The 14,998-nt window shown below is 56.0% G+C and overlaps 1 protein-coding gene across 2 annotated transcripts in view; it reads right to left on the minus strand.

Annotated features, from left to right (window-relative positions):
• Positions 1-2,730: 2,730 nt before the first annotated feature.
• The window catches only part of SMAD7 (SMAD family member 7), a 29,795-nt gene continuing 17,527 nt past the window's right edge, over positions 2,731-14,998 (minus strand). For both annotated transcript variants that reach the window (XM_026006033.2, XM_026006034.2), the window contains exon 4: positions 2,731-4,756. In XM_026006033.2, the coding sequence (XP_025861818.1) occupies positions 4,218-4,756 (539 nt within the window). In that variant the 3' untranslated portion in view covers positions 2,731-4,217. The remainder of the gene's footprint in view (positions 4,757-14,998) is intronic.

The raw sequence follows: 14,998 nt of genomic DNA on the forward strand, positions 1-14,998 counted from the left end.
TGCAGGAACATCAAGTGCTCTCAACGCTTGGGGTCTGGGGTGAGGAGGTTAAAAGGTGAGGGCTACAGGGAAGATGCTGAAAGGCCCAGCCCCTCGGAGGAGATGAAAGGCGGCCACGGAGGCGCCAAAAGCTCTAAATTGAATCATCCAAGTGGAGTCCAAGAAGGGAATGTGGGTGAGAGATATTTGCATCTTATGATTACAGATTGAATAAGGTGGGGAGGGCAGGGCTTGATTGTTTATTCGGCGATGGCAGACAGGGCCAGGGAGATGAGGGAACCGGGGCTTCTGGTTGCGGTCGAGGGGTATCCACAAGGCGTGGAGACAGTGACGCGGCTGCCCAGTGAGAGTGCAGAACCCAGCAAGACACCCCAAGGCTGGAAGGTGAGCTGAGACACAGGAGAAGAGCCAGGCAGCAGGAAAGCTTTCTCCCAGTGGGGGCACCTTCCCTCCCCTCCACTGGTCCTGGGTCCTGGCCATACTCACCTGCAGCCAGGGGAGGAGTGTCAGCTACTAGCAAACCCCCTGGCTTCCCCCAAACGTACCTCCTTCCCTTCCCACCTACAGCCAGCCATACCACCGGGGGCCATGTGCCCCCACCCCAATTCCAGCCTCCTGGGGCTGGAACAGAGGGGCAGCTTCCTGCTTCCGGAATCGGAGGCCCTGCCCAACAGCGGGACCGGGTGCCAGTGGGGTAGCCCACCTTCCCAATTTTGAGTTCCAGGGCAATCACCACGCAGGATCCCATCAAATCAACATCCCCGTAGGGACCAATGACAAAGACCACTCAGCGCTGGAGTCAGATCCTGGTCTCTCTTAGGGCTTCCTCCCTGAGTGACGGTGGGCAAGACTTTTAACTTCTCAAAGCCCCACACGTGTGCAGAGGGTCCTTGTGAGGATTAAGTAACTCCCTCAGACGCTTAGCTTAGCATAGTGCCTGGCACCCGGTTACGCATCCAGTAAGTAGCAGTTACTATTATTATTAAAGTGTTTCCTGCAGGCCAATGCAGGTTGGAGCAAACTAAAATGGCTTTGCCGGCTCCCTAATGTAACACCTCCCACCCCCACCCACCCCCCCTCCACCACTACCACCCTGGAGTTAATTAAAACCCTCCTTGGGTGTTTTCCAGACATGGGATTTTACACTTATTCTGGGTTGCAGAACTAGAATGGAGGCGGGTTTCACTTCAACTGATAAAAAGCAAAAAGCTGCTCTGATGGGTAGTGAGCTCCCCATCACCTCATGTGAATAAGGCTGACCCAGACCATTTGGCACTAACGCTCCCACATAAATGAACACGTACTAATATTTCTCACTACGCAACTCTGTTGTAACCCTTTTGACTGAGATGGCAGTGCCAGGAGGCCGCATGGCTTTGTGTCATTACTTGGCAAAATAAAATATTGATAATCCTACTTTGACCCTCCAGAAAGGTTTTTTGAAATTGTACCGGTTTGTGATATACAGAATCTTTTTTTAATATTTGAGAGACAGAGGGAGCACGAGCACAGGGATATCCACAAGGCGTGGAGACAGTGACGCGGCTGCCCAGTGAGAGTGCAGAACCCAGCAAGACACCCCAAGGCTGGAAGGTGAGCTGAGACACAGGAGAAGATCCAGGCAGCAGGAAAGCTTTCTCCCAGTGGGGGCACCTTCCCTCCCCTCCACTGGGGCAGAGGGAGAAACCCATTCGTGGTTGAGCAGGGCTGGATCCCAGGACCCTGAGATCATAACCTGAACAGAAGGCAGAGGCTTCACCGACTGAGCCCCGCAGGCACCCCTGTGATGTACAAAATCTTAATCCCCACCTGAGACCTCCTCCCTGTATCTTGGGTTCAAGACCCCAACACAGACACCCACACAACCCTGTTTGGTGCCCACTGCTTCCGCCAAAGGCCTTGGATCCAAAACCTAGTTCAGATCAAGCAGAAATCCCAGGGGGCAGGGCTGGGAGGGATTCACCAGCAGACAGGGACTGGTCACGAAGAGCTCGGGCGGAATGGGGAGAGGTCATAGAGTAGGACCTGGACTGTTCCCAGAGGCCTGCTCCACCTTCTGGACCCGCCTGGTCCCTCTGCCCGCCACCAACACCCAACCCCCAGCAACCTTCCCTCCAGGTCGTCAGCCTTCGGGGAAGCGGTTTCAAAATCCAGGGTGGCAGGGTGGCAGGGACTCCCTCTGTGAAAGGCGCAGTGGGGTTCAGGATTTAACTGGATGGACCCAGGTTCCTGGGATCACAATAACCCCACTCCTGCCCCATATCCCAGTGCAACCTCCTTCCCAATCAGCTGAGATAGCATTCCCTCCCAACCCTGAGAGGTGAAGGATTACCTGCTTGGGGCACCTGGTGGCTCAGTGATTGAGCGTCTCCTTTTAGTCCAGGTTGTGATCCTGGGGCCCTGGGATCACATCCTGCAACAGGCTCCCTGCATGGAGCCTTCTTCTCCCTCTGCCTGTGTCTCTCTCATGAATAAGAAAACCACCCTATTTGTCAGGGGTCCCTGAGGTCAACAAATTAAGGACACCTGCCAGCTGCACCCTAGAGTCACTGGTGCTAACAGAAGGTGGCCCTGTGGCTATAGAACAGAGGCTGGGACAGCAGGCTGCGCTGGGTGTCAACTCTGTGGCCCCTCCCCTTCTTCCCCAAGAGAGGAGACCCACCCCACTGTCCTGGGTTCCCATGCGCCCCTCCCGACTCCCCTCCCAGCAGAAGGACATGGAATCAAGGATACATTTTAAAAATTGTTTAATGGAACATAAACTCCTTTAGAAAAACATTCAGCCAGGTGATAACACCCATAGAAAAAAACACCAATCTCGTGTTTATCTTTTTTAATTTGGCATTTGTTATTTGCATTTATATTAAAGCAAAGTGCATCTTTTCTTTATTTTTCTTGTTTATACACATTGCACAATACATAAATAATGATGCTTATAAAACGTCTTTATATTTACAAGTAATAATATATTTATATATAACATAAAATACATTTTTTTCTTTAATAAATCTCAGGGTTTTTTTTTTTCCAGGAGTCCTTTCTCTCTCAAAGCACTACAATGCTAAATTTCCAATGAGAATGCTTCTCTTGTTCATTTAAACCTTTGTAGTTAGAAAAATAGCTTATGTTAAAGTCTAAACATGCTCATTGAGCTAAGAGCAGTGTCAACGTATCATACGAGTGTATGAGTTGTAGGAGAAATGAAAGAGTTAGGTGTCAGCCCAGGGCGGTACCTTGGGTTATGATGGACCGAATCCTTCTTGGTGGGAAGGGGGTGCTGCTGAGAAGTCTCCCCTCCCAGGGCTGCTCCCCTGGCTGGTCTAACAGCAGAGCTCAACACGTGGGCGGCAGAGGGGAGGAAAATGCTGAGCTGGTTTTCGGGGGCAGGGCGGGGGGTGGGGGGGAGATCTGATGTGACCAGGGGCAGGGGAGAGGCTGAGGGGCTGCAGAGGACCCTGGGTGGGCACCAGTGCGGGGGGGCGGCCGGGCAGCCCTCAGGAAGCCCATCTCAGATATACCCAGGAACAGATGGCCAAAAAGGAGAGACGCAACAAGGACAGGAGGGCGGCTGGAGGGGAGTCGGACAAGGAGGAAACAACTGGTTCTGGTTCAGCCTCTTGTGGGGCTGCTTCTAAGAAGCCCGCAGACAGACCCATGTCCTAGAAGAGGAGAAGCGCGGATTCCCTGGAGAGTGGGGGACGGAGCCCGGCTTCTGGCTCGTCTGGAACCTCAGCCGCCAGCTTACCCGGGTCCTGCCTCTGTCCCCCTGAGCCTGTCCAGAGGTGGGAGGGAGGGACACAGCATGGGGGACCACAAGCTACTGGCACAGACACCTGAAGGAGACACCCGACACATGCATACTCGCCCAGACACAGGAATCCAGGGATCCCCCGCTCCCCAAAGTGAGTGGTGGTGCTGCCCGTTCTGATGCTGTGTGTGGTGGTGCGGATGGCTGCTTCCCCTTTTCTTCCCGGGGTGTCCTGCCAGCCAAGCCCCCCCCCCCCCCCCCCCCCCCCGGCCAAGCCTCCCTCACGGACAATTCTTTTCATAAGCTATTTCTCAAAGAACAAAACACGAACATAAACAGGAACGACAAGGGGGGGGGGGCGGGCATAAAAACAACACACTGACCGACCAAAGAGTTTGCATGAAAAGCAAGCACTCGGGAGGAAGTATTAGCAGCAAAGTAGTTTGGGCCGGGCCGGCTGTGCCCACGGCTACCGGCTGTTGAAGATGACCTCCAGCCAGCACGGGCAGCTGCTGATGAACTGGCGCGTGTAGCACTGGCCCCAGCCCTTCACGAAGCTGATCTGCACGGTGAAGCCAGTCCACGGCTGCTGCGTGAACTCGTGGTCGTTGGGCCGCCGCAGGCTGTACGCCTTCTCGTAGTCAAAAGCCTTGATGGAGAAACCGGGGAACACTTTGTGCACCAACAGCGTCCTGGAGTCCGGGTTGTCCAGTGTGGCCGACTTGATGAAGATGGGGTAACTGCTGCGGTTGTAGACCCACACGCCGTCCACCTCCCGCGTCAGCTGGATGCCGCAGCCGATCTTGCTCCGCACCTTTTGCACCAGCTGACTCTTGTTGTCCGAGTTGAGCTGTCCGAGGCAAAAGCCATTCCCCTGAGGTAGATCATAGAAGATATCCAGGGAGGGCTCCTGGACGCAGTAGAGCCTCCCCACTCTCGTCTTCTCCTCCCAGTATGCCACCACGCACCAGTGTGACCGATCCCCAGGCTCCAGAAGAAGTTGGGAATCTGTAAGACAAGATGGTGGACACGGTTGGTGGTGATGGCAGCACCGGCTGGGGGGACACTTCCTCCACCCAGCAAGGCACGGGGACACCCACACGTAGCCCCACACCACCCGGGCTCTCCTGAGGGGAGGGGGTGGTGGGGCTGCCAGCCCTGCAGTCCTGGTACCGGGGCCCAGTGACGGAAGAGCCCGCGCTTCAACACAGGGCTCACTGGGGGCTCCACCTCCCTCCACTCCCCGCCTTCATCGGGTCAGGGACCCAGGAAGCCAGCACGTTTGCCTGTGGGGCCAAAGGAAGCCCATCCCTGTAGAACTCAGAAGCCAGGGAACTTCAGTCTAGCTTCACTGGCCCTGGTTCCGGGACAAGAGAAGGCCTTCCAGATGGCCTAGAGTCACGGACTTCAAAAGTCAATGGAACGGGAAAGGCTCGCTGCTCTTGTCCCTGGTCCTTGTCCTCAGGAGAAAACCAGGGCCCAGAAAGCCCGTTGGGCAGGTCCCCACAGATGACAGACACAGCCAGACTCGGAACCCAAGTCTCCAGGGCCACCTACGGGGCAGTCTCTGCATGCGTCCCCAACTTCTCAGATGAGCACCTCGCCCGTGAAGGAGCGCTATCTGGTAAAAATGAAAGTGCAGGTGGTTTGGGGCAAAAGCATCTATCTTTCTAATAGAAGAAAATCAGCTCTCAGTGTGTCTGTGAGCAGCAGCCTTGGACACAAAGGGTGAATTCACTGGAAACGCCAAATCACAGCACGCAGACTGGTGTTAAACCAGACTACTTTGACGAAGCTTCCTCCAGCCCAGACAGATTATGTGTCTGAAAGGGGCTGACCTTCCCTGCCTGTACCTCCCCTCCCCTCCCCCCACCCAGAACCAGGAGACACCTTGCCCTGCTCCACATCCCCCCCCACACCGGGGGCCCCTCCCAGTCTCCCTAGACTCGGTTCTCCCCACAGGCAGCCAGCAGGCTGGGGTGATTCTGGGAAGGAGACTTTCCTAAACAGGCGCTGGGAGCTTTAAGCGGGGGGGGGGGGGAGATACAGAGGTAGAGGGAGCCCCAGTGGCTGGCATTCCAACTCCTCCTTAAGCTGGAGCCAGCAGGGCAGGCCTCAGACTGGGAACCATAAATCTCCCCAGCCGGGCCAGGCTGCAGGAACGCTGTGGTTTGTGGTGGCAGGGTGGGGACCGGAAGTCTTGTATTTGTTAACAAAAATGGGGAAAGGCAGGCGCAGAGGCCTCCTGCCTTCCCCTGCAGCCCTAGCTTCTCACTCACTGGGGGTTCGGGGCCCAAAGGTGGGGGTTGGCCGCGAGAGAGAGTGGGGTTTTTTTGGTTTGTTTGGCCTCTGATTTTGAACAGAGGGTGGATGCTGGTGGCTCCACCGTATAGCCTGGCAGCAGGGGGGTGCAGGCGGCCTCAGGGACCCATGTTCTGCTGCCCCAGGAGGCTGGGTAGAGCCAGGAGGCTGGGTAGAGCTCAGCACACAACTGCTTCCAACCTTTACAGGCATGTTAGGACCTGGGAACCAGGCAGCTCCTTTTTTTTTTTTTTTTTTTTTTTTTTGGCGGAGGGGAGCAGCAGCCAGCCTCGCACCTCCGTAGGTGTTCTGTAAAGTCTGTTCTGTAAGTACAAGCATGCACTGTGACCACAGAGGCAGATGCCACCAGCCTTCTCAAAGGCCTACCGGGACGGACAGCCACCCAAACGGGGAAGCCCAGGGCTCACTGCTCTCCCTCCATCCCCTCCCTCTGAAAATCCACCCCGGAACCCTGGCCCGTCACCCCCAAAACACATGGGTCTCTATAAAGCACAAGTGTGTCCAACGAGCGTGAACACACGTGTGTGTTATGTGAGCATGTGTGTGTTTGCGTGCGTACTCTGGAACATATGGAAAAACAAGAGAAGGACATGGGCTCCAAGCAGAGGTGACTCATCAGGCATTAACTTGTTTCTGCAAAGTATCCATCAACTGCTAATAAACTCGTGAGTGCTGGCAATCTTTGAACTCTTGTCGAGGGAGTTCAGCTCTGAAGGCTACACCAAAGACCCATAATATCCATGTAAATAATACTCTGGCGAGTTTGCTTGAACGGAGAAAGCCCTCTTCTGGAGGGCCTGGAGGACGGCCCTGCTGTTTTGGGGAGGAGGGTGTTTTGAAACGTAAGAAGCTCTGGCTCATGATCCCCACACAGGGCAACAAAGCTGGTCTGGAAAGAGGACTGGGGGAGTCGTGGGGCAGGAGGTTCGGGAGACCCTCGGTGGAGCTTCACCAGGAGCACGGTCCCCCTGAAACCTGCCCCCCCCCCCCCCCCGCAGGCCCCAGGAAGAGAAGGGGAGGGGGACAGGGTGCAGGGGGAGCGGGGCGGGAGCTGGGGGGCTGGACCTGAGGTTGAAGGACTGGCCTGAGCCCTGGGGGGGAGGGGGAGTGTTCTTGGCGGTTCTCTTTCATCTGTGCAGCCTGCCAGACATCCCTGGAAAAAGCCTTTTTCTGTTGAGCTTAATGGCCCAGCCCAGATAAACAGCGGTGTACTGGGTGTCCCCGTGTGCAACAGAGACCCCCATAAGGCCATGGGGAGACGAGCTGCCGCCGCAGGACCCTGACAGGCTCCCTCCTCCTGCAGGCCTGTCTGCTGTCACCCCCACATCACCCCCGCGCCCCGGCCGCGCCCCAGCGCCCGCTACCCCTTCCTCCTCACTGCTCCTGGACTATCTATGCCACAAAAACATGCTCCCGGGCAAAACCATGGCACCAGCGGGGGCCTCCTCTGCGCACCACACTTCTGGGGGCCCGGGACAGCTGCTATGTGGCCGGCTCAGGGCCTCACCCCCAAATTTCCCACCATTTGGGCTCATTTCTGGGAAACACTCAGCATCACCTTCAGAGAAGCATAGTTCCCTGAACTGGGCCACAGCTCACAGGCGTCTCCCCACAAAGGTCCATGCTGTGCTCCTCAGGGGGTTTCCCTGGCCTGGGGCGAGGAGCTGAGGGGCTGAGAGGCTCCTGCCCAGAAGTCTCCTTCCCTCCAAGGACTAAGGAAGCGTCTCAGGAGCCTGACGTTGGCTTCTCCTCCCGGTTGCTGATACAGAACCTCCAAAGGCAAGACTCACAGGCCCTTGTTAACTCTCCCCAGCTTTACAACCTTTTCCGGTATTTTCAGCAACTTCTCTCCCTCCTCAGAAAACTATACAGGGGCTTGTTTTAAAACTGTATTTGTGCATTTTAAAGCATCCAAAAGAAAAGCTGTGTTGTAAAAAGCCAACTAATCAGATGCCTGCTCACAACTTTTTCTTTTTTATTACAGTTGAGGGAATTTTTGGAGCAACCCCAGAAAAATGTTGAATCTGCCTAAAATTCCTTTAAAGGTTGTTCCCCCCCCCCCCATTCCTCATTTCCCTTAAAGCATAAAAACCTCCCCTTTAAAAGGAAGGGGGGTGGGTGTCGAGAGGGAACGGATTTTGCTTGTGTTTGCACTTGCACGAGGGAAGACCACTTAACAAGGAGCTCCCTGCCTCTTACAAAGAGTTATTTAATTACTCTGGTCATGAATGAACAGACCTGACCCTTTTAGAGGACGGGAGGCTCATGAAGGACTCTCGTGGCCCAGGGTTCTCAATGGCACCGGGTGACCAGCCCTCGGGATTTTACGTTTTCACTTGAAGGTGCTGGGGGCATGAAGAGAAAAACGGCAGGAAGCTCAAGGAGAGACCCAGCTCAGTGCCTCAGTCATACCACTTCTGGTCTCCAGCTTACGGAGCCAATCACGGGGGCCAGAGAGGCTGACCTGCTGCCAAAGCACCCAGGGGGACTGTGAGGACAGGGCGTGCAAGGGAGCAAGGCCAAAGAGGGATCCCCGCGCTCCTGGCCTCTGGGGATGGGAACACAGTGGGGAGCAGGCCACTTCGGGCAGCCCCAGGGCTGGGGCCTCTGCGTTAGAAGTGCCCCAGGGCTGGGAGTAAAAGGGGTGCAAAGCGGGCTCTGACCCATCCCGACCTCTGTGAGGCACTGGGTCTCCACTGGAATCTGCCAATGGGATCGGCCTGCACACACACACACACACCCGTTGACCCCACACCTGGACGCAGGGCACGGGGACGCGAGGCAGGGCCGGCTGCCCGCAGGCAGGTGGGTGGGTGAGGGCAAGCAAAGGGCATCAGTGAGTGGGAGACGCAGAAGTTAAGCCGGGCAACCCCAGAACGCAAACACGGCCCGGCCCCGCCTCGCCCGCCGCGGGTCCAGGGTCCTCCCTCTGCAGGACTCAGGCGCCACCAGCGGTTGCCTCATCCTCCCCCCACCTCAGACATCTCAAAGGTTAACAGCTCCCGTCAGCCCTGTTCCCCACCCAGCTCAGGAAACTGGTTGCTCGGGCAGCCGCCGGCCCACTCCTGGGACAAGGACAGAGATAACAGGGCGACCCAGTGCCCATCTGTCCCGTCGGCTCTCAGCCCCAGTCCCGGGGGAGCCCGCGCGCCCCTGGTCTGGGACGCCAATGACCCAGCACTAGAATAGACACCTCAAAACCAGCTCAGGGGTCTGGGCTCGATTCGCGGTCTGGGGTGAGTCCTTATCTACAACCTCACCAGGCAGCACCAAAGATTCTGCCAAGGTCCCCTCGATTCCCCCGGAGGGCAGCCCGGGCGACCCTGGGGTTTGGAGACAGTTACCCGGCGGCAGGGTTGAAACAAACCCGAGGGGAGGAGGGCGGGGGGTGGGGGTAAATGGGTGACGGGGACTGAGGGGGACACTTGACGGGATGAGCACTGGGTGTTATTCTGTATGTTGGTAAATTGAACACCAATAAAAATTAATTTATTAAAAAAAAAACAAACAAACCCGAGACCTTTCCGGTTTACCCCGCACGCACTCAGACAACCCCCATCAGCATTCCCCCAAGTGCCTCCACCGAGGACAGGAGGTGGTGGATTCCGGCTGGCCCAAGGCAGGACTGAGAAAGTGGGGTTGTTTTCAGGGCTCTGCGACAACATCACCTCCAGGGAGGTGGCCGGACTGGGGCGTACAAAGGGCCTGCTTCAAAGGCCAGGACACTTGCTCCGGTCCCCGTGGCCCAACCAGCCGAGCTCCCCCCAGACCCACCCCCAGGGAACTCTGGTGTTGTGCAATACCCACTGCCCCCCAGCTATGGAGCCAGACACCCCATGCAGGCCAAACTCCATGGTGCCTTGGTGGGGGCTTAGGCTCTTCCCTAAAACAGAGCTCCCACTGCCAGCCTAGGGCTCTTAGGACAACCTGACCCAAAGTGGCCAGGGGCCAGGACCTGGCTTGTGCCTGCACATGCTGGTCTCATCTCTCAGACATCTTGTCTTAGGTTCTCTGGCTGCTTAGAAAATGCTACCCCACCCCCTGTGCCCCCCAACCCCACAGGGAAGAGAACAGTCTGGCCCATGCCCAAACCTAAGAAGCGTTCACTATGTAACAGGCCCAGGTGGAAGGGGTTCATCCTGACAACCCCGTGAGGTGGCATCCTACTACTGTCTTCATGCTAAGGAAGTGGAAAGGGGCACAGAGTGCTAGCCAGAGCTGGAACCCAAGGCCAGAACACAGGCCGGTGTGAGCCACAGGGGGCAGCCAGCTCAGACCTCAGGCTACTGGCCCTCTCCGAATACTAGAGGGTGAAAAAAATCAGTGTCCTTCAGAACACGCTTTGGAAATGTGATGCCTACGTTAGGGCTAAGCATGGGGTCCAGATCCCCTGCGCCTAGTGGGGAATGAACTGGTTTCTTTGCCAGCAAGCCACTGGACTATCTTGGCCAAGTGGCCTGCCCTCCTGGGGGCTCTGTGTGACCTGTCCCTAACTAATAGGAAGGAGGCCGGGGCACCACAGGTGCCCTTTGAGCTCTACACTCTCAGGTTACCCTCTGGGATTCACAGAAGTGCCCAATCAGTATTAACACTCGTTCCATTTGTTTTTACTGCCTCCCGGAGAATAAGAAAATCGCTCTGGGGAGCCAGGGCACATTTTTGCATTTGATTTGCAACAATAAGGCAAAAAAAAAAAAAAAAAAAACCCAGAGGGGAAAAGAGATTTGAGTCAGATTTTGCTGCACCCACCTACAGACCAATTGATTTCTTTTTTAAACTTTGGGAGTTCCAAAACCGTGTTCTTTTTGTCCCGTCGTTCCCAGCCCTGGGGAGAAGGTGGATTCCCCAGGCGCCGGTCTGCTCATCACCACATGCTTCCAGAGTCCACCCAGGCCTGGCGCCCTCAAGCTTCTCACCCATCACCGCCCTGCCGCCCTGCCTCCCGCGAGCTCTCTCGAGCTTACCGATTTGGCAGATCCTGCTGGTCTAGAAGACTGATTCGTGACTGTGCCTTACAGACAAATTATGATGAGTAATCAGTTACTAAAGCTACAGTGGACCCCCCTTGCTCCCCAAACGGGCCCCACCCGTCTCCCAAGACCCTTCAAACGTCCAAGGCTATGGCTCCCCGCCAGGGGGTCCCTCCTAAGAGCAGTATTTGGCCAGCAGAGAATATAATTGAGGGTAGTGCCGGGCAGGGGAGGGAAGCCACACAAATCAAAAGCTCCCGTCTGTCTCGCCAGCCGGGCTGACACGGCTTCCTGTGCCCCAGCCTTCCGCCATGCAAATTATAGCGTGTACCCGGCTGCCTGCCTTCTGAGGAGGCCAGCTCTGCCCGGCTCCAAGAGGACTCAGAGGAAGGGTGGGGACTCCCGGCCCGGCCAACTCCATTCATAATATTTACAGTAAATGGGCCTCTCTGGCTGTTGGTGGTGTGCACCCAGCCTCATCATTTCAAGTTTGAATTTCAAGACACTTCCCCTCCATTACGCATCATGAAGTTCCCACCGTTACCTCCCCGCCCCCCCGCCGAAATAACTCAGCAACTCTCTTCAGAAAGGGGGTTCACACACCTGCATACATATACAGCCCCCACCCAGACCTGCAAGGTGGTATCTGCCCCACTGGGTAGGATCCTAGCCACTCCCAGGAAGACCCAACAAGAGGTGGGACCATCACACCACAGGAAGATGTCCAAGACCTAGCCTGAAACTTCCCCACTCACCTCCCTTCTGGAGAGACACCGACCCCCACTCCTCCTGCAAATTCCACATGTGGACTCCCAAGGGGGAATGCACACACAAATTCAACAAAAAATCTCTTAAGCCACCCAAAGGTCCCTCATTTTCACCTGTGTTGACCCTCTCTGGGTATGTGGCTAGTGCATGTTCAAGCTCAGTAAGAATCTTAATAAAAAATGGATGTAAATGTCAAGGACGCGACCCCCAGAGGTACAGAAAGACCAGTTCTCGTCTGGTCGGGCCGGTCTGGGGGCTCTGCAGCGGGCTGTGGGCCCCGCTCTAATAACACCCTGTGCACACTGACCTCCAGTGTCCTGACTGGCAGGACAATATTCCAGGACCCAGACACAGGCCCAGTCCTGCCTTCCCCCCCTGCCGCCCCACCCCCACCCCCCACAGTTCCAGCTCCACTCCAGCTTTTCTAGAGGGTAGGAAAACCAGCAAAGACGTGGAAAAACACAGGGAGAAACAAAAGTCCTTTTCATCCCTCCCCTCCCCCAGCTCCCCTTGTTCCATAACAATTATGAAAACTGTTGGATGGGATGGCATTTTGAACATTTACTGCATTCCGGGCCCATACATTCCAGTGCAGGATCTGATGGAAAAGCCTCCTCTGACCAGCTCCTGGCTCCCCACCCCCCTCCCTGATCGCTCCCAGAGCCCGTCATTCCTTCTCTTTCTTTACAACCCTACACCAGGGCCTGGCCAGGCCAGGCCCACACTGTACTCAGGGAAAAACAACACTACGACAGACTGGAGACAGTGTGCAGACTGGAAAAGTTAATCATTACTTCTGTCTACCTCTGTAATCTAATCTCTCTGGCTTTGACACACTTGCTGTTCAGCCATCTCAGCCCTTTCACCCCCAAAGTACCTAGGGCCTCCCAGGCCCCAGGCCCGCCCTGGGCCCTCCCTGTGAAGGAAGAATAAAGTCTCCCCCACCCCGGACTACATAGGAAGGCCCCTGGAGTCTACCATAAATCGCCAGCTGCTCTGTGCCCCACATTTTAGAGGACTCTGGGAGCCTCATCAATTTGGGTTCCAATCTGGCTTGTAGGACTTGTAAGAGAGTCAGGGCACCCCGGCCCCCACACCCCCACACCCCACCCCGCCAGGGCTCCCCCTCCAACCCACAAGTAGGATGGCCAGTCTGAGTCCCCCACCCCGTGCTGCCCCGTGCCACCAGTCCACAGACACACAAGACAAGATGGCTCTGCCCTCTGATGCGGCCTCAAAAACTCAACCTAGAGATACCATGTGACCTAGAAATTCCACTTCTGGATGTATATCCAGGAAGAGTCTGGAATAGATTATTTACATACCCATGGTCACAGCAACATCGTTCACCAACAGCTAAAAAGTGAAAGCAGCCCAAGTGCGTCCACTGAAGGATGAAGGAATAAAGACAGACACACACACAGGAAGAAATGACACTCTGGTGCGGCTATGACACGGATAAACCGTGAGGCCACTGCGCAGAGTGAAATAAGCCAGCCCCAGAAGGTCAAATACGGGATGATTCCACCACATACCATCCTATGCGGTACCTACCTAAAGCAGCCAAATTCAGAGATGGAAAGGAAACCGGTGGCTGCCAGGCGCCCGGGCTGCGGGGGGCAGTTAGGGTTTTGTGGGGACAGAGTCTCATTTTGGGAAAGCGAAGAGGTCCTGGAGAGGGATGGTAGGAAGGCTGCGTGGCGACGTGATGGACCTATGCCACTGAGCTGTCTGCCTCAAAATGGGACCCGATGGGAAATGTTGGGCATATTTTGCCCAGAAAGAAGTTGGAAGGGAAAAGAAAGGAGGTGGAAAGGGAGAAAGGAAAAAGAGACAAAACAGTAAAGAGAAGGCCCTGCCTCTCCCTCATGTTTTCCTGTGCTCCCCTGAACCTACTGGCCTTCAGTATAGGAGACCCACCCGGAAGGCTTCCGCCCATCACAAGGATAAAGGCCCCCTGGAAATGTATGCAAATTTTTGGTATGCATATGTATTTTTATGGGGAAAGATTCCACGACTTTCACTCATTCTTGGGAGAGTCTGTGAGCCAAAAATGCGAAGAACTATAATCTTTTTATTCGAGAATGCAAGAGGCCCTCAGCTACCCACCACCTCAGCAACAGGGGGTCTCATTTCTATCCACCCTCAAATCCAAGAACCAAAGAGCACAGGTCACAGGATGCCTTGCAAGATTACCGCAAGGGGTCTGGGGTGGGACCAGGTCCAACCTCTTATTCTGCGGATGAGGAAACTGAGCTATAGGGCAGGTAAGGCCCAGCAGGTCGGCGAAAGGCAAAAAGCCCGGCCTTCACCCAAGAGAAGTGGGCTAGCCCCTCGGGAGAGACAGCTGGTAGGGGGTGCTCCCCTCGGCGGTCATTCTCTAGGTCCTCTCCCCAGAGAGCCCAGGAGTTGGGGAGGGGAGGGACATGATTCTGAATCTAGGCAGGCCCCCAACCCCAGGCTTCTTCTCCAGGAAACAACCCCCCCATGGGGTTTTAACTGTGATCCCCCTGAGCTGGAGCTGGCCATGGGGCCAATCTACTTCGAAGGGCTGTACCGGGCACCCAGCTTGCAGGGAGACCCAGTTCTCTCGGCTCTGGGTTACTGATTAACGAGGGGGAGAAGCTGTGCTGGCTGAGAGGCTGCCCCGGGACTCTCCCGTGCCCTCTCCAGACCCTTCCCCTGCCCCCACCCCACAAGGTCACTTAGCCTCCTAGGGAAGGAGATGCTTCCAGGTCACCAGGTGCTTGGGAGCCGTGGCAGCAGAGGGACAGGGTGCCAGGGACCACCGCTCCCCCCCGCAGTGGCAAACGCGGAGAGGCAAGAGTCCACAGGGCAGTACAGCCCCGCGTCGTAAGGTTTCTGTTCCTGTTGAGCGACCATCCCAAGTTCAAAGTGAAAACGAACAAACCCGGGGGCGCTCACAGGCCCTGGCCAGGGAGCCAGCGATGCGAGCTGCCTTCCGACAGAAACTCCTGGCCTGACAGGATGGAACTGCAGCGGGCATGAGTTCGCTCCTCTCTGCCCAGATCAAACCCCATGCCCGGCCAGTTCCCTGGTGGTTCTGGCCGGTGGGGACCGCAGCAGGGCGAGAAGACACATTGAATCAGTGACCTCCACGAACGGGGGGTGGTGCAGAGGGCAGGGTGAGCGTGGAAATGAACACATTTCAGTCGCTGCTGGTTAGATG

The sequence above is a fragment of the Vulpes vulpes genome, chromosome 13, assembly GCF_048418805.1.
Source record: "Vulpes vulpes isolate BD-2025 chromosome 13, VulVul3, whole genome shotgun sequence".
NCBI classification, from domain to species: Eukaryota; Metazoa; Chordata; class Mammalia; order Carnivora; family Canidae; genus Vulpes; species Vulpes vulpes.